The 22,621-nt window shown below is 31.3% G+C and overlaps 5 protein-coding genes across 9 annotated transcripts; 2 read left to right on the forward strand and 3 right to left on the reverse strand.

Annotated features, from left to right (window-relative positions):
- The first annotated feature begins 190 nt into the window (after positions 1–190).
- Positions 191–3,296, forward strand: LOC100642806 (protein SHQ1 homolog). 3 transcript variants are annotated; one of them, XM_048406818.1, is made up of 9 exons: positions 191–333; positions 540–734; positions 795–1,179; positions 1,269–1,673; positions 1,750–1,873; positions 1,966–2,129; positions 2,195–2,349; positions 2,448–2,495; positions 2,829–3,296. In XM_048406818.1, the coding sequence occupies exons 2-9, from the start codon at positions 592–594 to the stop codon at positions 2,983–2,985; spliced, it is 1,581 nt and encodes a 526-aa protein (XP_048262775.1). In that variant the 5' UTR covers positions 191–333; positions 540–591; the 3' UTR covers positions 2,986–3,296. The 3 variants fall into 3 exon arrangements, with proteins under 3 accessions (XP_048262775.1, XP_048262774.1, XP_048262776.1); XM_048406817.1 differs by lacking the exon at positions 191–333 and having other exon boundaries at positions 506–734; XM_048406819.1 differs by lacking the exons at positions 191–333; positions 2,448–2,495 and having other exon boundaries at positions 506–734.
- LOC100643041 lies at positions 2,002–6,688 on the reverse strand. Of its 2 annotated transcripts, XM_048406816.1 has the most exons (8): positions 6,671–6,688; positions 5,819–6,026; positions 5,211–5,507; positions 4,846–4,957; positions 4,153–4,723; positions 3,783–3,967; positions 3,520–3,705; positions 2,002–3,450 (listed from the first exon to the last, which is right to left on the reverse strand). In XM_048406816.1, exons 2-8 carry the CDS (start codon positions 5,923–5,925, stop codon positions 3,262–3,264), a joined length of 1,647 nt encoding a protein of 548 aa, XP_048262773.1. In that variant the 5' UTR covers positions 5,926–6,026; positions 6,671–6,688; the 3' UTR covers positions 2,002–3,261. The 2 variants fall into 2 exon arrangements, with proteins under 2 accessions (XP_048262773.1, XP_012164910.2); XM_012309520.3 differs by lacking the exon at positions 6,671–6,688 and having other exon boundaries at positions 5,819–6,495.
- Positions 6,589–20,633, forward strand: LOC100642328 (sushi, von Willebrand factor type A, EGF and pentraxin domain-containing protein 1). 2 transcript variants are annotated; one of them, XM_048406811.1, is made up of 34 exons: positions 6,589–6,902; positions 7,305–7,577; positions 7,676–8,186; positions 8,467–8,754; positions 9,008–9,263; positions 9,535–9,732; positions 10,280–10,444; positions 11,668–11,850; positions 12,004–12,216; positions 12,481–12,681; positions 12,781–13,029; positions 13,217–13,465; positions 13,562–13,777; positions 13,946–14,040; positions 14,118–14,433; positions 14,535–14,747; positions 14,826–14,987; positions 15,108–15,404; positions 15,481–15,623; positions 15,703–15,802; positions 15,899–16,112; positions 16,196–16,353; positions 16,471–16,559; positions 16,645–16,754; positions 16,831–17,003; positions 17,128–17,342; positions 17,422–17,629; positions 17,843–18,016; positions 18,122–18,213; positions 18,277–18,413; positions 18,506–19,415; positions 19,487–19,640; positions 19,706–19,894; positions 19,960–20,633. In XM_048406811.1, exons 3-34 carry the CDS (start codon positions 7,887–7,889, stop codon positions 20,124–20,126), a joined length of 6,834 nt encoding a protein of 2,277 aa, XP_048262768.1. In that variant the 5' UTR covers positions 6,589–6,902; positions 7,305–7,577; positions 7,676–7,886; the 3' UTR covers positions 20,127–20,633. The 2 variants fall into 2 exon arrangements, with proteins under 2 accessions (XP_048262768.1, XP_048262769.1); XM_048406812.1 differs by having other exon boundaries at positions 7,305–8,186; positions 8,467–8,631.
- On the reverse strand, positions 10,466–11,227 carry LOC110119347. Its single transcript, XM_020863414.2, has 3 exons — positions 11,092–11,227; positions 10,899–11,019; positions 10,466–10,657 (listed from the first exon to the last, which is right to left on the reverse strand). Exons 1-3 carry the CDS (start codon positions 11,220–11,222, stop codon positions 10,514–10,516), a joined length of 396 nt encoding a protein of 131 aa, XP_020719073.2. The 5' UTR covers positions 11,223–11,227; the 3' UTR covers positions 10,466–10,513.
- On the reverse strand, positions 20,618–22,554 carry LOC100643284 (mesencephalic astrocyte-derived neurotrophic factor homolog). The gene is made up of 5 exons (XM_012309518.3): positions 22,361–22,554; positions 21,878–21,976; positions 21,680–21,804; positions 21,442–21,583; positions 20,618–21,339 (listed from the first exon to the last, which is right to left on the reverse strand). Exons 2-5 carry the CDS (start codon positions 21,960–21,962, stop codon positions 21,164–21,166), a joined length of 528 nt encoding a protein of 175 aa, XP_012164908.1. The 5' UTR covers positions 21,963–21,976; positions 22,361–22,554; the 3' UTR covers positions 20,618–21,163.
- Positions 22,555–22,621: the final 67 nt, after the last annotated feature.

The raw sequence follows: 22,621 nt of genomic DNA on the forward strand, positions 1-22,621 counted from the left end.
AATGTGAGTTTATTTATACCTCTTGTAGAATATTTCTTTTGGGGAAAATGATGTAAGTAACCTTAATATAAATCACTTATTTCTTATTAATATTAAATATTAACTGGATTAATAACAAACATTGTTTAGAAAATTTCATTCAACATGATAATAAATCGTATAGGTTACAAAACGTTAATCACATGGCTGCTGCCGCTCTACCAAATGTAGTGAAGTATGCGTTTGGTTAATCTTTGACCAACTAAAAATCGATAGTTACATCGATATATTTATCGTTAAACTATTATTGCAATAACACATGATTTCGTCTGAAACTAAGATGTCAATGAAATTGTAAGTGAATCGAATTTATGTGTACAAAGTTATTTGAAGAGTTAGGAACATTTACAACCAGTATAATAATATTACAAATAGAAGCTTTAAAGATTTTTCTTATACGATATATAAATAACCATAGTGTATAATAAAGCATTTATTAATATATTATGTGTTTACTTTTATGTCTGTATCGATAATGAATGGTACTCGCTTATTATAAGAACGTGAGGAAAGAATTTTAAATAAAATACATTTTCTAAGTGCATTACAAAGATGTTAACTCCACGATTTGAAATAACTCAAACTGACACAGAAGTCGCAATAATCATTCATGCACCATATGCCAATATCAAAGACACGGAGATTTACGTTGATGGAACAGATTTCAGATTTTTTTCTACACCATATTATTTGAGGTAAAGTAATAGTACTTAATAGTTATAAATATTATTTTAATAAAATTTCTCTATTTTTAGGTTAAAACTACCAGGTGAAATTGAAGATAACGACTCGTCATTTGGCTCATACGATTGCGAAAAAGGAGATTTCTCTTTAAGATTTTCAAAAGTGATAAAAGGAGAATATTTTGAAAATTTGGATATGATAAGTACATTATTAGCTCCACCAAAAAAGAAGGGTACAATTGTACCAAACATCGAAGTAATTGGAAATCCATCAGCAAATTCTGAAGATATTAATGATATACCAAATGAGCATGAATTTACACCAAATAATGAAAACACTAATGGAGATGAATGGTACATGCATCAGAACAATACTATAGAAACTGTACCTCTTTTGTCTGTATCTCCTAAATATGGTTTTGCCAATAAAGTATCTGTAGCTTTAGCTGCTTTTGAGGTAAATGCATTAAAATATTTAATATATATATGTCCTACATCTATACAACATCTAGTAGTGGCATATAACTTTCTCACTTTTAATTTCAGTCAGCATGGATTAAGGAAATAATAGATCTTCCAATGCCAGATACAATACCTCAATCTGAGAGAAGAAAATTGCGAGAGAAACGTGAAATTTCAGATTTTAACGAGGAACATTATTTGGCAGATCTTATGCAACCAGAATGCATAGAACCATATATCTCATTTTCTGCAGAATGGGACACTTTGAAAAAAGAAGATATTTCTTTCAATGAAACTGAAGTAGATTTATTAAAAGAACTCCCAAACAAAGAATATTTATTAAACAATGAAGAAACACATAAGTTACTTTTAGGTTTAATGGATATTTTATTTGGTTGTTGCTATAATCACAGAACAACATTAGGAGAAAATACGGTTGAAAGTAGTTGGACTATTAATAAATTAAGTTCCACTTTGTGTTGGTTTGATGTATGTAAAATGTTTACAGAAGTATCAATAGTTATTTTTATTATATTGTCTTATGTATTGATAATAATATTTTTAGGAGTTTTCTGATGCAGAAGAAGTTGTAAAAGCTTGTTTTAGAAGATCGATATGTTACCCACTTTTTAGAAATTGGGATTTGTCTAAAAAAGTTTTTGAAGATGTAAAGAAAGTAATTAAGTTAGGTTAGTAATGAACAAAGCACAGGTTTTTTAATTTATAATATTTCATTTAGTACATTATTTCTTATGCTTAATATTTTTTCATAAATTTTTAGGTAAAAAGTATATTATAAAACATTTTTGTGAAGTACATAGTTTGTTTAACAATTCGTGTGAACCGCGATATATATTAAATCAGTTGTATATAAAAGATTACCTGATCTGGTTACAACAGATTAATGAATCTTTAATCGAATCATTGGAATCTCTTATCGCTAATGTAAGTATATAAATATTAAGGAGTAACTTTTTAGGGTTTATTAATGTATATTTATTTCTCTTAAGGTTCAACCTTCCAAAGATGACATGCAACTTGACTTAGCAGAGCTAGAGCAAGCAGCTTATTCTGTGCAAGAAGAAGATCTTATTATAGAAAATTCTGTTCATGAAATAGTGGATCAAATGGATGAATTAACAGTTAATGACAATGACAAAGATAAGTAAGTATAATGTACAAAATATTTTGTAACTTTTAGAAAATTCTGGGATTCATTGAAGAATATTATATGTCTTTATGTTATATGATTTTATTTTAAAGGCCAAAGACTATATACTACATTAAAGACAAACATTCTTTAAAGTATTTGTAAGTATTTCAATAGAATTGCTTTGAATATATTCCTTAACAAAGCTTTCTCGTTTACCTCTTAATAAATGAAATAAATATTTGTACATATTCTATATATATTTTAATCTGAAATATACTAATATAATACACTAACTTCTAAAATGCACATTCCTTTGGTGAATTACATGAATATCAAATTGTAAACTTATCAGTAATAAAACTTATAGCAATAACAAATTGCCATTATATTTGCACATTACGCATGGATGAAATGCACAGTAAGGAAGATTTATAAAACTTATTATTTCCTACATTTTTTAGTAATGCACATGTAAATTATGTTTTATATAGGTTATCGAGTAGCTCGAGTTCAAGCGACAGCAGCGATACTGATTCTGAAAGCGATTCAGAAAGTAGCACTTCAAGTACCACTACAACAAGCAATAGTAATAGTTTAGACTCGGACGATGTAAGCGAACCAGAAGAAATTACAAATGAGTATACTTAATGATATATACTTAAATCTTTCTAAAAACAACGTTTTTGAAAGTTTTTTCTTACTTAGAATATTATAAATAAAACTTCACGATTCTACCTTATGTGTTCATAAAAATATTTATACATACTTATATGTACACTACACGTGAAGCTGTTTTTAAGATGTGAAACGATGTATAAATAAGAGATTCATTTCCGTGTCTATTTTACAACTATACAACTTTATGATTACTTGTGTAGACATGTTTTTACGATACTCGTATTTGTCATAAGTGTGATTGATTTGTCAAATGATATAGTAAATCCATGTTAATAATTTATTATAATGCTCGATTAATCTTCGTTGCATAAAATCATCCAAATCATTGTTATTTGTAATATTCATGTCTGAATCAGTTGAATCGATATCGCCTGGTTTTAATACACTGCTTTCATTATCGAAAGCATCATTAGTATTACTTTCTGTATCTTCTGCCTAGAATATTTTATAAAACTTTAATTGTAAATGAAAAATGCTCTGAAAAGAATTTTTAAGTATTATTACCGTAGCGTAGTCGTAATCTGTATACTCTGTATTTTCGTCTTTATTATTGAGTTCATCTTCGTCGATAGTTTGCCAATAATTTGCTATTTCTCCATATACTCCTGGACTCTCGTCTACACTGTGCACGAATTGAGCCAACGTTTTATCGTCTAATATCGTTGATTCTGACCTTTTTAATGCTGCTGGCTTATCGTTTTCAACAATTAAAACGGGTCCAATATACTGTTAGAAGAAACTTATTGTATTTACTGTGCATACCATACCTCTTGATCAGAAGTTGTACTTTTGCTATTAAAATGATCATGATAATCAGGACTTCCTGTTTTTAGAACTAAGTGCGTATATTTTTTGAATGTTCCATTTTCTTCATGTAAATGCGGAGCGTATAATATAATACGTAAAGGCATATTCTCGTCGTTTGGACTTTGTGGCTCAGTATTCTTACTTACTGTTAAATAACGTGAGAAATAAAGATTTGTGTAAAGAAAAAATGATATGTTTTATATATCTTATATACTATATAAGTTATACATATTTTAATATAAGCAAATAAAAAGCGAATTCAATATTGAAAATTGAAAATATAATATTGAAAATTCAATATCAATTATGATAATATTTGATATTTAATACCTTCTTGTTCTTTCATTTTCACATCTTCTAAACTAATATTTGATTCAATTTGAAGATCTTCGTGATTTCTTGTCAAATCGATATTTGAGTCGTTACTCGTGGAAAAGTTGTTATTACCATTTACGTGCTTATTGGAAAAGATACAATCTTGCGCTTCACTGTATACTTCGGTCGTCGCGAAGTTTGATATTATAGTCGGTATCTGAGTTTGTTCTTGTTCCAATGGTATTTCAGAAGTTATTTCAATATTCTTATCGGTAAAAAGAATGTTGTCTCGTACATTGTCATCGTTTTTCATATTTTCTGTAGTCCGTACCGTTGACGACTCAGTTGTGATATCATAAACCGTACTTCCATTATTGCTTGGATTAAAAGGAACGACGGTACTGGTATTTTTATCATCTTCAATTTCTTTTAATTCCTCTGAGGATATATTGCTAGTCGTTAAATCGGTAAATACTCTTTCTGTACGCGTATCAAGATTTTTATCTATCTTTATTTCATCTGAATTGATAGCTTTTAAAAGGTATTCCTCGTATTCCACTGAATCGCGTCCTATCGTTGATTGTACCTATTTAGCAATTAAATAATTTTTTTATATATATTTGTGCGTTCTTTTTTCGACTAGATTAGATTAAAGATTAAAAAAAAATCGCGATATTATTATTTGAAAATTTATCGAATTCTGCTTACATAGCAAGGACCACATGGATCATCGTTGTACGTGGAAAGAATGGCCGCTTTAACGTAAGGGAAGTATAGTATACTCCAGGGTACTATGATCTGATAAGTTACTTTACCGCAGCTGCAATAACATTTTATGAAATTATTGACATTTAATTCATATTTTAATAAAATTTGTAAAAGCAAGATGAATTTTTCAAACATATTTTGTTATTTTCTAAACATATTTCTATTTTAGTAAAAGCTGATTTAATTTTGTATTTCAACAAATATTTTTTTCTTCCGTGAGATTATGAGATGAGTTAATATTAAAGAAATCGTGTTCTACCTAACAAAATTTCTACGATTGTAAATTGATCGTATTAAATGCTCACCGATCGATAATGATTACTTCGTCTTTCGATGCATAAAAACTTTTCCAGATACCCAACTCGGAAGTGTCTTGAAGAAAAATTATGTCCTTTTTCTTGTTCTCAACGTCAGCGAACAACGATTCTTCTAAGTCGAAGAAGTACTCGGAATCCTGTATATTTTTAGATATTTCCCTCCACGCTTTTATCTCTATATTGTTCTCCGTGCTGTCTTCCGGCAAATCTGACGGCGGTGTCACCATGAAGAACAAGATATTCGAAAAACCGGACGTGTCTAATCGCTTCTTCAATAATCCCAACCTTGTACCAAATGATTTTTACAAGTGTCACTTCAACGAACTTTACATTTAATTCGTGTCTCTTAAAAATTTCAGATTCAGATTTGAAACTAAATTGAACTAAGTCTGCGCAAAGTGCAATTTATTAGAAATTATTAAATGAAGAATTAAACAAATCAAAAGTAGTAAGTAAAGTAAATAGTAAATAAACGAATGTGAAATTTCATGTGAGTACGAATACAAATTATTGGCCATTAGACGCATCTAATCTACAATAATAAGTGTTACTAAAACTATCGATAGAACATACTGATCATTCCATCAACATCTTACATGATTGCTTGCCTGTAGCTGTAATACCAGGAGGGATCCAAAAATGCGAACACGTTCACGTGTCCCAACTGTTCCTTCCGGAGATTCGTGGCACGACATTGCTCCATATGTCCTCGGTTCTCTTGTTGTTCCTTCGATTGGCGGAAATGACGGGGGATATCCAACAACCGGAGGACTCCATCCTTCTCGTAAGCTTCGCAACTTCCGACTATCATCATCATCATCATCATTATTAATGTGATCACAATCGAGATCGACATAATTATTCGTTCACTTTCTTCCACAGAACCGTGTTCAGGAATCTTTGACGAGGCAGAAATCGTCGGAGAAGATCGTCTCATCGACTACCAAAAATAGAACGAGACGTATTCATGCAGAAGTGAAATGTCGATAATTATGTCGTAACACTTGGAAATCCGTGTAAACAACGCAAAATTGGTAACCGGGGGCGGGGGGGGGGGAGAGAGTTAGTTTCGCTTGTCTTTAGAGGATGCTCGTTATCTGAGGCGCGATAAAATAATGGAAAATGTGACAATGAAGCCGCGAAAACACCGAGTACTTTAAATCATTGTACGATCGTTGCCGGTCGATGTGCGCGCGTGGCCTCTCGCGATATATCCCAGCCAGAAAAATCAATTTACGTCGCATTGATGCGATATGTATGCGGGTCACACGGAAACTGTAAGCCTTTTTCTGACCTCACATGCTGCTGCCGCGGTCCACCGTTCAACATTTCTCCTACACGTGACATAAACATGACACCCTTCCTCGAACGCTATCATAGACACGTTAAGACCGAACTGTGTAACATACGTCGCTTAGAAAATTTTACGCAACATATTCATAGTGTACCTTATCTGTTGCGGGAAATTATTCATCTTTCTCGAATCTTTTTAACATCCTCCAGATTTTTCAAGTTACATTGAACGGCTCTGTCTGCGTTAGAATGTTATCTATTGAAGCGTAAGAAGAAGATCAACGTTAACTAGATCTAATTTAGATGCTTAGAAGAATTATGAAGCGACATTATGATCGTCGTTTATTGGAACGTAAGGATGTTGTACTTTCGACCTTATCGCAAAAGGTAAGTTAAAGCAAATGATTCTGATCAGAATAATTAACGCTCGTTTTATTGTACATTGTTGTAATCTTATGCATCTCAAATTTAAAGTAGCGAAATAATATCTGCACCAGTTCTGACAGTGTGCATAAAACGAATTTTCTAATATTCTTCGGTAGCCCTGCCACTTCAGCTTGCTTGGTAACCTACATGCGTTATATGTTACATATGTTACATTACGTAATGTTACATGTTAAATGTTACATAATTTGATTGTAAAATATGCATCGCGTGGAATAATACGAATCGATTCAAATAAGATTGCCTGAAAATTGTGCAGAATCGCACGTGATAATATTCGCGGCGCTCTTTTAACGCGATCATGATCTATTTGTTATTTCTGCCACTGTTTGTTCTAATTTACAGCGCTGATTGACATGTAAGGCAGTCCGATTGGATTTGTTAATAAATCGGGCATCCGTCAAGATCACTCGATGAATGTGAACACGTGTGCACCGTACAAGTTGAACAGAGAGTCCCTTGTTCTCAACTTTTCAAAGCTCGGACACGATTTAGATGCTCGTTTACAACTAGTAGCAGTTCAGCTTAAAGTATCGACAGTTGATCTTTCGATCTTTTCATTGTGTTCTCGAACATTGCGTTCTCTTAGTAAATCTAGTTAACGATAAAAACAAATCGGTAATTATAATCGATTACTTGTATTACACATATTTGTTATAATTTGACAAATTGTTGTTTTGAGAAATCGAAATACTCTCGTTGTTTCAAAATTATAGCTATCATCAATATTTGGTAAATTAAACAAGAAGTATACATAGATATTAATTATAATAGTATGATATGTGCAAGCGTCGAAAGAAGAAATTCTGTAAAAAAATTACGAGTAAATTCAAAGCGCTGTATTGATTTTATCGACGTAAAAGAATTTAATATTTTTGAGACCCGTGAGATATGTCTTGAAAGATAAATGTTACAAACTTTATGTGAATGTTATATGCTAACATGATCAGTCCAATCGTGAAAATATGCACGTTAATTTGGTTGTCATTGTGTTTGCTAACTACGATCGCATTTTTCGGTGAGATTAGCCGACTCGACATAGGATTGCAGAATTTTAGAGTGTCTGAAAAAAATGAGTTTAATTTCAAAGATAAGAGAAGCACAGATCGGTACGAATTAAATACCAGCTTGAAAAATCAGCTTCAGAAACCGTTCAGAGAGAAAGCTGACGCTTTGTCGCGCCTTTTAAAAGCTAATATCGATCGTTTGAGGAACGAGACCGATCAGGTAATGGGAAATTTTACAAATAAATAATGTACATATAAATAATAATGTACTTGTTGAAGTTCATAAAATCTTCTTTGAATTCAAAATCCTAAATAAATATTTGCAAATTTAGGATCGTAATTAAGATCGAATAAAGTTCAATAAATATTAATTAGCGTTAATGAACAATATCTGTTAAATGAAATTCGTAGAATTTAATAAATCTTAATAGCGCTATTAACGTTAAACTTTTTTCGCAGCGACGAGCAATGATTTTAATTTAACGTAAGATTTTTACCAGGTGGAACTGGTGTTTCTCGTTGACGCTTCAGGATCGGTTGGCTTAAAAAATTTTCACAGCGAATTAAACTTTGTAAAACATCTTTTGGCCGACTTTTCTGTGGAGCCTTCTACGACTACAGTAGCGATCGTAACGTTTGGTGGAAGAAGACACATCAGACGTAACGTAGATCAAATATCTCATAGTAATGACAATAATAACAAGTGTTACTTATTGAATAAGCAATTAAATAATATTAATTACACTGGTGGTGGAACGTACACGCGAGGCGCGCTTTTGGAAGCTCTTGTAAGCTGCCTACTTTCATTTTTTACTAACACTTATCTTACACTCATTCGTTATGAAATAGTTTTAGATATCAGTTTTCGAGTTTACATTATATTTTTTAATAAATTGCAATTTATAACTTTTTATTGTTATAAACTAGATAAAAGATATGATGTTAGGAATTGTTCGCAGATATAAACAGAAACTAAATTCAAGATGATATTAAATTTATAAGATCCAAAAATGTTTTGAAATGTTTAATACAATTTACTAGAGAATACTCGAGAAGGGTAGAGTGAATGCAAAGAAGGCAGTGTTTCTTATAACCGATGGATTTAGCAATGGGGGCGATCCACGACCTGCGGCGAACCTTCTGAAAACTGCAGGTGCAACGGTATTCACATTCGGAATAAGAACAGGAAACGTTGACGAACTGCACGACATAGCCAGCTCTCCTGGAGACACGTACAGCTATTTCCTCGATAGTTTCGTGGAATTCGAGGCTCTAGTACGACGAGCTTTGCATCGCGGTAAGTATGAAATTTAAACAAATTTGAACAAAAGTTTGAAAAATGAAGTTCTTATCCAAATATTTAATGAATAAATTGATATTTGGTAAAATATTTATTGAAATGTTTAATACATTAATCTTTAAGGAAATCTTAAAGATAATTTGCAATCTGTCGTGTACAATAAACAAATAAAGAAACAATGAACTCGATGAGACACGATTGTTTATTTATGCAAATGAACGTAAAGTACTTTATCTAATGTGAGCTCGTCCCGTTTCCGCTGTTACAGATTTGAAAGCAGGCAAATACATACCAGTGACGTATCCAGATAATTGTAATCTCTTATGCAGAAATATCAGCGAAGTCGGAAACGAACGAAATTGCTGCGATAATTTCGCAACCTGCGCCTGCGGCACTGTGACCGGACATTACGCTTGCATTTGCCCCGCGGGATATTTTGGCTCCGGTTTTCAGGGTTCTTGTCACCGTAAGATTATCGATAATAGAAATTTCTCTGTATTTATGCGATATCTTTTCTTCGATAAAGACAATCTCAATTTTCATTACGTTGTATTATCTATGATTGCTGTATCATCACAGAACTAGTGAATCAATGATATTTAAATAATATTTTTTCACGATATACATATACATATAACAGAGTACATATAACATTAATGATTACTCTGATATTCTGAAATAAAAATTAGATAAATAAATAAATTCGAATTGTAGGTATATTACTATATAATATATCTCTAAATCATAGAATATAAATGATATTGATGTTAAGCAATTAAATAGCAATAATGAATTAACAATAGCAAGTTAAATTTAAGAAATACGACGATTGCACCTATCTATGAGTTCTGAGAAACAACTAATCACCATTAGATCGATAATCTTATTAAAATAAAGGAATAGAATAATATAATAGAATAATTAAATAATAGATGTTGCTATTTGGTAGTCGTATGATACTCGTAACGCTCTTACAAGTTTCATTTAACGAACTTAATTTAATCTTTCTTCAGCTTGCCCAAATGGAACGTACGCATCTGGAGAAATCTCCGGTGACCTCACGTCGATGTGCATATCATGCCCTGACGCGAATCAGGTGACTGTTAAAGTACCTGCAACTTCCATCGAGGATTGCGTTTGCGCTTTCGGATTCACCACGGACGGAAATAAATGCGAGGGTAATTAAAGATGCAATGAAATTGCTTGAAACTTCATCGTTCTCTTTATTTAAATATTCGTCTTGTATTTTACCAAATATACCCTATGCCTACTGGAAGAGTAGGCATATTTCCAAATAATGGCGTTATTTCTTTAAGAGGATCGGGATATTGCGGTCTATAAGCTCCATATATTTCCAATTGAAATTTTGGTTTCGATGCGAGCCAACCGTACTATGAAAAAAATACACGTTTTGAAATGTTAATTTAATTAATACTTAAAATGATTAAGCGTGTATTTTTCGTTTAATTAGAGAGTCATAGTATATTTGGAATTTAAATTACAAAATATTTTAGAAGTAGCAAAGTCTAGAAGTTTAAAGAAATTTTTATAGCATCGTAGCGGCAACAAAATAGTTTTGTAATTATTACCTGATTATGGTAAGGTAATGAAAATTAAAATTTTTATTAATACCTCGCCGCTAGTAGTAATCGGAGCTGGCAAACAAGTTTTTCCCTCTTTTCGCTCGAACGTTTCCGTGGCAATAACCGTTTGCTTTTCTTCGCACAATTTCTCTAATTCTTTCTGTAATTTCCTTCAAAATCAAAATTAACAAGAATTCTTTATTAGTAGCTAGGAATCTTAATAATAAATTTTATATACATACTTGTGTTCATCTAATAACCATTCATACTTCTGAAACCATTTTATACGTAAGCGGTTTCTCTTATGAATTTCCTCGGTTAAATTTTTATAGGTTGCTACAAAATCGCGAGGCTTTTTGCACCGTGGGTCCATTATTTTTACTTTTCTTTCTAATGCAAATGAATGTCTAAATTCTTGAAAAGTTGTCCAAAAATATTATGCTCGTTTGCAGTGAAGTTTGAAATGATAGTATTATTGAAACAAGATTGCGAAGAACTTCGTCCGTATTTCAAAAGCAAAAGAAGGCAATTACGTTAAATCTGCTCTTCCTAACTATTTCATGTCGTATCTATCGCTAGTTCATTAATCATTAATGACAGACTTTTATTTCCTTTTTTTACACTGAGATAATTAAATTTCGTATAACAGTTGAGATTTATGTTTCTTAGATAAGGTAAAGGATCCTTTTGTGATTCCATGATATCCTAATAATTCTATCATTCTTTCCAGCCTTTATTACAAGCGAGACTTAAAAACAAATACTTCAACAGCATTTCTTTCACATTTCAAATATTCAACCATTCTTCTTATTTCATAGTTATAACATGTCCACGGTTAAGAGTACCGGAAAATGGATATTTGGTAAAAGCAAGCGCATGCAGCAACGTCGTTCACGCAGCTTGTGGCATAAGATGCAGAATCGGTTTCTACCTGACGGGTGATAGTATTCGACTTTGCGGAAAAGACGGTAACTGGTCCGGGAACGAACCGAAATGTTTGCGTGAGTCTCGTTGCACATCTCTATTGAACGTAATTGGTTCGATTGTAATATACATAAACGATATTGCAAATTTACATATTTGAAGCTTTTTTACTCATTTATGAAACCTTCCTTTTCCAACTCGTCATTCGTGTCTTACGATTGCTGAAACAGTGAAAACCTGTCCGGCACTTCGAGTTCCTACACATGGACGAATGCGCTGTCAAAACGACGAGGACCAGCATTTGAGCATAGAAGATACGACAATGTATCCAATCGACTCTCGTTGTCAATTCAGATGTGAAACCGGTTATCAACTTCGTGGAAGTAAAGTTCGCAATTGTCTACCTTTGTCGCAATGGGACGGTCTCAAAGCTATGTGTACAGGTAAATTCTGCAATCTTTCTTAACATTAATATATGCAAAACATCAATATGAGTAAAGATAATTCTAAATTATAGTATGATATATTTGATTGATGATATACATAGATTGGATGGAAGCCTTAATAAAAATAGTTACAAGATTAATAAATATGATAAAGATCTTTTACCTTAATATTTCCCTTGAGTTCTTTGTTAGTCTTTTTTTTTATAAATACTTGAATTCTACTTCCTTACTTAATTACACATGTGTATATATCATTCATAGCGATAAAATGTGAACCTCTGAAACAAGTTGCGAATGGACAAATTTCGCCTGAAAATTGTTCGGGACCGGAGAAGCTACCGTTTGGGACGAACTGCACTATAACGTGTAAAAAGGGTTTCGTACTTGAGGGTCCACGTTCCAGACATTGCAGCGGCCGTTCTGGAGTCTGGTCGCAACGTAGAACTGTTAATCGATGCATAGGTAATGTAACATCCAAAATTTATGAATTTCAATTCTTGTGATTTTTCAAGTTATCGCATTAATTTATTTTGTTTCTTCTTTCTTCTTTTTTTTTCAAAGATAAAACACCACCTTCGATAATCTGTCCAGCTGACATTATCACTGAGAGCCTTCCAGGGAAGAAATATGCCAGTGTAAGCTGGACAATACCGAACGTGACTGACAATGTGGATAGATCACCTGTGTTATGGAGTAAACCATACATTAGTTTCCCTTGGAAAGTAAAGATTGGAACACGTACAGTAATGTATGTGACGCAAGATTCATCTGGAAATAGAGCTAGATGTAAATTTAAAGTTAAAGTTCTTGGTAAGTTAATTTCATTCACATAAGTCATATCCTAATTCTAAATCCTCTCCTGGAACCTTGACTATTTAGTAGGCAATAGGCCTATATAATAACAGTGACTATAATATAAATATATTACGACTATAAGATGATTGTTTTTATTGAGCTACAATAATTTTGCTTAAATATAGGAATATAATTTTTGCAGATAAAGAACCACCAATGGTCGAGCATTGCGTAGATCCTCCGATACTTTACACCGATAATAGAATCGGAATAAGTAACGTGACTTGGGACGAACCTGGTTTTCACGACAATTCCAAAACTCCTGTACAAGTAGAACAAAATTATCTTCCTGGAGAAAACACGTTTCCTATTGGGTTAACGCAAGTAGTGTACAATGCCATCGACAAGTACGATAATAAGGTGTCTTGCGTGTTAAACATTACCATAAAAGGTGCCACGTTAACACGATTAGCTTGTACTTCATAAAATAAGATATCCTTTAATTTAATTAATTATAAATAAACAAGTTTTAATTTTTATCGGTTAGATGCTTGTAAAGAGATCCCAAAGGTGTTGAACGGTTACTCCAAATGCAGTGCACCATCAACGAACGAGACAAACGAGTGCACTATAACTTGCGAAGAGGGATATGGATTCGCGTCTGAAGAACCAAATGTTGGAATCGTAGAAAATATATTGCTACTAAAATGTAACGGGAACGCGTCAAATTGGCTTGAAGAAAATTACATTCCTGATTGTTCGGGTTCGTTAAATGTGACAATTTCTTTGTTTGATTTAACAGATATGACACAATTTATAAATCTTCAAATAAATCATATCGAGGATTTACAATTTTAATACAAAATAATCAGATATAAGAGATAACGTAAATTCTTTTTTTTTTATCTTCTTTCTTTTTATCATTCTATAGAGTCTACAATTCCAAAAAGTGCATCTCAAGAAGGAAGTATTATATTAGAAGGAAACGCAACAAATATATGTGACAACCAAACGACACTCCGTGAAGTAAGTATTTGTCAATTTTTTGTTTATCAACTTTATAATTTCTCATATAAAATCATTTTTATTATAATGTAATTTAGCTGAGCAAATATATTACCGCCGATTTAACGTCGATATTGCTCGACATTTGTGGAAACGATATCGAATGCGACCTCATTACCTTCGATCCTGAATGCGAGGAGATTCTTCCATCCTCGAATACAGTGTATTCCAGTGTAATAAGAAAACGAAGAGAACTTAGCTACGATGATATTTCTAAATTATTTATAACTAATATAATGACAACGAATGGTATTAACTCAAAATCAAAACGAAATGTTAAAATAAACGATAATAGAAGTAAAACGAAATTGAGGAAGAAGAAAGAAAAAATTGAATTGAAGTTCAAATTTTTAGGTAATCTGGTCGTCGATAAAATTTTAATAAAGGAACATTTATAAACATGAATATGAAACAGATCTTGAACATTTACGTATATAAAATATTGTTTAATGTAGGAAAAATAATCGAAGAGCACCTTCACAATCCACGAGAAGGAATCGAGAAATTGCGGCAAAAGCTCGAGTCGTTGTCAAAATCTGGGAAATTGAACTTGTTCAACAACAGAACAAATCAAGAAATCGCGAAACTCGCGTTAAATTTGCATCTTATTTTTAAAAATTTTGAGGAAATCTGCAATCCAGGAAGCATCTTAAAAAGACATACTTGCGGTAAATATAATTCAATGAGTTTCCTCTGATCTATTAGGAATTATTAATATTCTATAATCGTGTTTATTTAAATTTTAGTCAAATGTCCTTTGGGAACCTTCTTCAATTCCTCGACCAAACGATGTCAATCGTGTTCCCTTGGAGAATATCAAAACGTAAGTGGATCATTGAACTGCAAACGTTGCCCTGAATACACTTCGACGAAAAAAATGCACTCAAAATCTCTACAAGATTGTATACGTAAGTACTTTATAAACAAATCCTTCTCTCAATATCAATTCATTTTTATTATTCGTTTTCTCCACTTTCATAAAAATTATTTTTTTATGAAGGTAATATTTGTATATATTTTTTATTTAGACTTATGCAAATCAGGATACTATTCTCAAAAGAAACGTTATCAGAACATACGATTAGCTCTTGAACCTTGCCTAATGTGCGACATTGGATTTTATCAACCAGAATATGGCCAAACTCATTGTCTTTCGTGTCCACCTGACACTACTACTAGAAATCATGGATCTAAAAGTATAAACGAATGTCTACCTCTTTACAAAATCGAAACTAATATCTGTGATATAGAATCGTGTTTCAATAATGGACAATGTATACAAGAAGAAGACAGTTTTAGTTGTGAATGTCCTGACTATTATGTCGGTAATTATTTAATTTATTTTTACTTCGTTCATAGTACGAAATAAGAAATATAATTATACATAAAACTACTGATTAGGCTCTAAATGTGAAACATTCCAAAATCCGTGTGATTCTTCACCATGTTTGAACGAAGGAATATGTAATATTCAAAGTTTAACGAACAATACTATAGGATATTCTTGTACGTGCAGAAATGGATATTCAGGTAGCAACTGTGAGGTAAAGCAATTATTATCTACTCAAATAACCAGAGTATGATTAGAAATAAATTAATTAATAATTAAAATAAAATATATAGCTGTACATCGACGAATGTACCATTAATCCCTGTCGAAACAACGGCACATGTGTAAGTACGGAGAATGATTATGCCTGCGAGTGCAAAAGTGGTTTCGAAGGTATATTTGCAAACTATGATAAAATAATTATTATTGAGTGATTAATTTTTAAGAAATATATCAATGCATAATAATTAAAATATATTAATAAATTAGGAGAATTTTGTGAAATCGTTGTGGATTATTGCGATCCTTCACCCTGCATGGAGGGATCTACTTGTCGCAATGTTAACGACACTTGGAAATGTTTCTGCAGACCTGGCTTTCTCGGTCGCTATTGTAATTTATTGCCTTGTGATTGGTTACCGTGTAACGAAAATTCATATTGTATAAATATTGAAGAAGAGAATGCAACAATAATGAGTTACAGGTGACCAAGATAAGAATATATACACATGTATATATGGGATTGTACATTCATTAATAAAAAATAACAAATTTCTTGATTATCAGGTGCGTCTGTATAGATGGTTATTCCGGAGAAAATTGCGCTATAGAGATGAATTATTGCGAGAGCAATCCATGTTTGAACAATGGAAAATGCACAAACAATGTTCTCAATTACACATGCACGTGTCCTATGTTATTCACAGGACGTCATTGCGAGACTGGAAAGTATAGTCTTAATGAATATTCATTTTTATACGAATAAAAATAATCTTGCGTATTAAAAAGCTTTTTCTACTAATTGATAATTTCTTCTTGAATAATTTATCGTGTCTTTATAGAATTATTCTCCGATTATACGATACGCTTTAGTAAATCGGGAACCACAGATTATATCAGTATGAAAGGTCCTACGATAAATCTTTCCAAGGTAGTAAATGATATTAAACGATGTAACGATGATATTATACTATGTATATGTAAATAACTTATTTTTATTTTATCATTAATTTTAGTTAACTACGTGTTTGTGGCTACAATCGAAAGATACGTTTAATTATGGCACTGTGTTGTCGTACGCTACACGTTATTACGATAATGCATTCACTTTGACAGATTATAACGGGTAATGAAATATCCTTCCGAATAAAAGTTTAGAAAGTATTTGACTCACATGAATTATTATTGTCTTGATTTTGCAGGCTGGTAATATATCTCAACGGCGAGAAAGTAATAACCGATATTAAAGTAAACGATGGTCATTGGCATTTCGTTTGTTTCACCTGGGAATCGGAGAATGGCTCTTGGAATATTTTTATCGACGGCCTTTTGAGAGACAATGGCATCTACTTGTCGAAAGGAAGTTCCATTCAAGGTACCAAACGTTAAAGAGATAATACTATCTAATATTCTGCAAAAAGATAATATTGAAATGAAAGAGACTTCCTACCAAAAATATATTATATTAAAATAGAAAAACTAATACTTCTTCCAATTAGGAAATGGAACTTTTGTAATTGGACAAGAACAAGATCGCGTCGGAGGAGGATTTTCGGAGTTAGAATCGTTTTTAGGAAAACTAACATTATTAGATATTTGGAGCACAGTGTTGACAGCCAAAGATATCAAACATTTATTCAACACCTGTGAAAAATACCATGGTAATGTAATTGCATGGGCACAAATGCAAGAACACATGCACGGTGACGTTGCGGTAATTATTCCTTAATATAGATGATTGTACTTTTATTACAATTCTATGATAAATGTTTTATTGTTCCTGATATTCTTAGATATTAAGCACTCCATTTTGCCGTGGCTGTCCTTTACCCGTAGTACCATTTAAAGGTAACATAAACGTCAGCGAAGATGCATCAAACATTACCTATCATTGCGACAGTGGTTACGTAGTGCGATTTCATGGTAGGGAATACCGATCTTTGACAGTGAAGTGTCTTAAACAAGGACAGTGGGAAGGATATTATACACCCGTTTGCGCAAGTAAGTTGCAATACTTTGTGATGTTATACTTATATACTTAATTAATCATCTTCTTCTGGACGAATCATGAAATATTAAATATAAAAGAACATTTTCTTCATCTGAAAATAATAGTTGATTTTGTATTGAAAGTTTATGAAATTCTTATATAATTACGTAATTTTCGAATGGAATACAATATTTTTCGACCTTAACATTTGTGTCTCATTTAAGGAAGAAGATGCGGATTTCCGGGATACTTCCCTCGAGGTCGTATACAAGGTAGATCGTATCTATTCGGAGATGAAATATATTACTCTTGTTTGATCGGTTATGAACTTCGAGGAAACCCCCGTAGAATTTGTAATGCCAATGGAAAATGGAGCGGATTACCTCCAGTTTGTATAGGTAAAGATTGTACACTTTCGAGACAATACATTTTAATATCATAGAAGTAAAATATTAATATTCATTAATTATTTACTTTTAATTCTTAACAATTGTCTATAACAGGAAAAACATGCAAAAATTTATTGGCTCCAGAGCACGGGGACATCGAGTACGTGATAGAAGAATATGAAAGGGATGATCTTTCCATTCTACAGGTATGATTCATTTACAAATATTGTGTAAAAAAGAGCGGAATTTTTATTAAGTATTATTCATAGGTAGGGCAGCAAATCGAATTCAAGTGTGATGTTGGATTTCATGTAAAAGGGGAAAAACTTTTAACATGTTTGGAATCTGGACAATGGGATCATGAAAGGCCTTCCTGCTTGCCTTATAAATGTCCACCACCAAAAAGGTAAGAGACATAGTAAAGAAAATTACTATAATTTCATACTACATTATCATAATTTTATAATAAATAAACAGTTTTTCATAATATTTACGTAGGATTAATTACGGATACATAATTTCTTCAAATTCGAGAGATCTACACGAAACTTCTGCCACAAAATTTGATTTACAAGCGATTAATGACACGCTCGAGAAGGACTACGATCTTAACGATATTGTTGGATATTCTTGTTACCCGGGGTATAAGTTTGAGGGCAATCATAATTTGTTGAGCGAATTTAAGCTTCAATGTACGGAAAATGGTACTTGGATTGGATTTGTTCCTGATTGTGTACCTTTAAAGTGTCCGTGGCCCGACATCGTGGATAATGGAAAGTTATTGTTTAAAACACAAAACAATGATACCATTGAACTTTTAAATGAAATGGGGTCTAACAATACGAATATAGGAATTACATCAAGAGACGATAGTGTCGGAAGAAATCAAAGTTTAAAGGATCAATTTGCCATTGGTTCTGAAATTCTAATAAAATGCGATGTAGGATATAAATTAGTCGGTGATAACTTTAGAATTTGTACAGACGATGAAGAATGGTCATCCACGTTATCGTCTTGCGAACCTCAAGAATGTCCCATCTTAAGTCATCCACTTCTTCAAATCCTTCATGAAGAAACAAACTCAAATAATCATACTGCTACTTGGGAAAGTGATCAGAATAAAAAATTGGGTGGCAAAGGGCCATATAATGGTACTTATGAGAATCTAAAGTATTTTGTAGAAGGTCATACTTATATGAAAAGGATAGTCTTTAGCTGCAACAATGGAGAAATTCAATTGAGTAATGCAAACATTCAAGATTCTATTTCTGATTTAACTTGGTTTTGTAATGAGCATGGTAAATGGCAAATAAATGACAATATATTATTAAATGACACCATCAATAAGCTCTTGGTTAATAATGGAATTGATAGAATTTGTCAGAAATTTATGTGTGATTTGATAACAGTAAGTAATATAATTATTTTCAGAAACAAATATAATTTTTAACTATGAAATTAATATTAGATTACTATTAGGTTCCAGAATACAGTTACATTATCGAGACAAATTATACAAGAACTGTTAATAGCACTATTACATTCAGATGTCATCAAGGCTATATTCTTAAAGGCAATGAAAAATCTGTTTGTCTTCCAAATAATACTTGGACTACTATTCCTTTTTGTAAACGTAAGTTCTGTCACAAATATTTTCAACGATTTTTACTCAAAAGTTTGAACAAACATTTATTTTAGCTGTAATGTGTCAAAAACCACCTAAAGTTGCAAATGCAGTTTTAAAAGAAGATAATATCGAAGCAGTAAACTTTACATTTGGTCATACAATTACTTACGAATGCATACCTGGATACCAAATGCTTGGTCAAGGGAATGTAAGATGTCTTGCAAATGGGAAATGGTCCAGAATATATAGTAGATGTTCAAGTAAGTTCAATATTACATAATATATAATACTGTATCATCCTTTCTTGATTAATTAACATTTATAGGACTTTCGTGTAATAAACCAAAACTTCCATTTGGTGCAACAATTCGTGGTCGTTCTTATTTGTATCAGGATCAATTAACATATGTGTGTCCTAGTGGTAAAAAGCAAGGATTGATTACATGTAAGGCCGACGGACATTGGAGTGATTTACCGAATTGTAATAATTAATAAAAAAAACATCAATATAGCTTCATATAGCTGCAATATAAACTTTACATACAAAGATAAAATAATATAGCAAATTTATTTACTAATTTTTTTATTAAATGACCACAATTATTAAATCTTTAAGATTTGATACCTTATCATTTTACATCTCATAAGTATATTTTCACAAAACAATGTTACTGTACAAGAGAGATAATGTTCTATCAATAAATTTCAATGTTACACATCAAATATTCTACGTACTTAGGATTAACTATAATTGGAAATCAAACTAGAACTAACTTTGACAAATTGTTACTAATGAATCTTTAATACTGAACACTTGACAAATTTCTAATTCTACTATCTAAATTAGATGATAAATTTAAATGTTTTTGTGGTCTGAAAAGGTAATGTATTGTTGTATACAATTGTTAAAAAATATTGAGAGAAATATGTTGTAGAAGTTAGGAGTTAGTTATGATTTTTTGATGTAAAAAGAAAAAAATAAATATGTATAACAACACATTATTGATAATTCATCACAAATACATATCTGTTTATATAGTACATGGCTTTTTGATATAAATAGGATTTATACATGTATAAACGCACAGTATCAGAATAGTTGAGGAAGAGCAATGAAAGATAAAAACATGAAAATAATTTGTTGTATGAAAAATTTGAGTTATTTATATTTGTCTAACGTTGGTGTGATAAAAACGGAGCACCTTTCATGATATTTTAATTTGTATTAGCATGGCTATACTAAAAGGAATCATCCTTTCTTAACAAATTTTCACTGCTTAACATTTTTAATTCCTTAGACCTATGTTCAAGATATTACAGAATTAAATATAATTCAATATTATCAACTGAAATTTAAATGCATATGTATACTGGCTGTTAGAAATATCATAAAGGAATTATACAAAATTACTCTTATACAATCATTCAGAATAAAGAAACATAAATACCATTAATTATTTTGTAAAAAAAGAATACCCCAAAGCTTAGCCATACTAACATAATAATTTATCTACAGTGTTGAACACTTTTCAGAGTTCTGAGTTTGCATTATGAGAATATTTGGGTTTCAGTTCTTCAATTCGTTTAATAAAATCTGTTTTCTCTATGCAACCATCACATGTTTCATCCCAGTCACTCAGGATTTTCCTCAAATCACGTACTTTAAGCTTTTTTAAATCAACAGTATCAATATCAATTTGTTTCTCTGAAATTAAATGAGAATATCATACATTAAAAATTAGAAAAATAATTTAATTTGATAATTCAAATTATTCATAAACATAGAATTAATTAAAAACGAACATACCATATCTCAAATCACATATTTGGGAATCCTTCTTCTTCAATTTTTCACATACTTTATTTGCAGGCATAGACCAAGATATAGGTTTACTTAATTCACTTAAAATACCTGTGGCAGATTCTTCCAAACCACCTAAATAATAACACTAACAAAATAAAAAGAAAAATTCAATTAACATAATTATAAATTGCTTATTACATTCTAGTGTTTATAGCAACAGCGTATTATTATAAATACTTACAAATCTGTTTTCCTTAGATTTAGTACCTTTACAAAAGTCTTTAAATGCTGCTTCGATCTTTTTTGTATCTTTTTTCACATCTTCACTTAAAGTATTCACAAACCTTTCCACAGTATTTATACATACTAAAATATTATCAAATTTAGAAAAGTGATAAAATTAAATAGTATACAAACAATAAATAAAATATTAATTTACCTTCACATTCATCATTTTTCAAAGCTGTGATAGTATATACCACTCCAAGAATAATAAAGAACGTTAATAATACTGAACTATTCATTTTGAATGTATTTTCTGCAATAATTTTTTAATTTTATATTCTTTATTTTTAAGAAACTATATTACATTACATCAACAAAACAAAGTTTTAAAAGTTTATATAAAGATTAATAATCGAATAAAATAAAACTTCTTAAAAACAAATAAACTGAATATATTTAAATTACATATATTAAAGATGGATAAATATACTAAGAATATTATGTTTTTGTTAAACTTCTAATTATATGACCTGTTAAAAGATATAATAAATACAAATTACACTAGAAACTTACATTTCTTAAATAGAAATAAGATATTAATGAAAATTTAGGAAAAACAAGGATAAAAAAATTAATAAAATAGCGAGTACATTTATGTTTACAAGGTTAACATAAATGATAATGGAACACAACTTACATATTGTTGTGCCGATAAAGTAATTCGTGTATTACGTGGAAAATATCCTTACTAAGTTGTAACACAAACACTTTAAAACTTTTAATTCATTCACTTGCTATTGCAACAAAACTTTTAATACAACTATATAAGTTCTATCCACGCTTCACTTTATACTTTATACACGTTGGATTCTGTCAAAAGCCCGGAATCCCAGCTGGCGCATTCTGATTGGCTCTAACATCCTCTGACTCACATTTAACATTACGCCTTGTGATTGGT

Source organism: Bombus terrestris, chromosome 6 (genome assembly GCF_910591885.1).
Source record: "Bombus terrestris chromosome 6, iyBomTerr1.2, whole genome shotgun sequence".
Classification (NCBI taxonomy): Eukaryota; Metazoa; Arthropoda; class Insecta; order Hymenoptera; family Apidae; genus Bombus; species Bombus terrestris.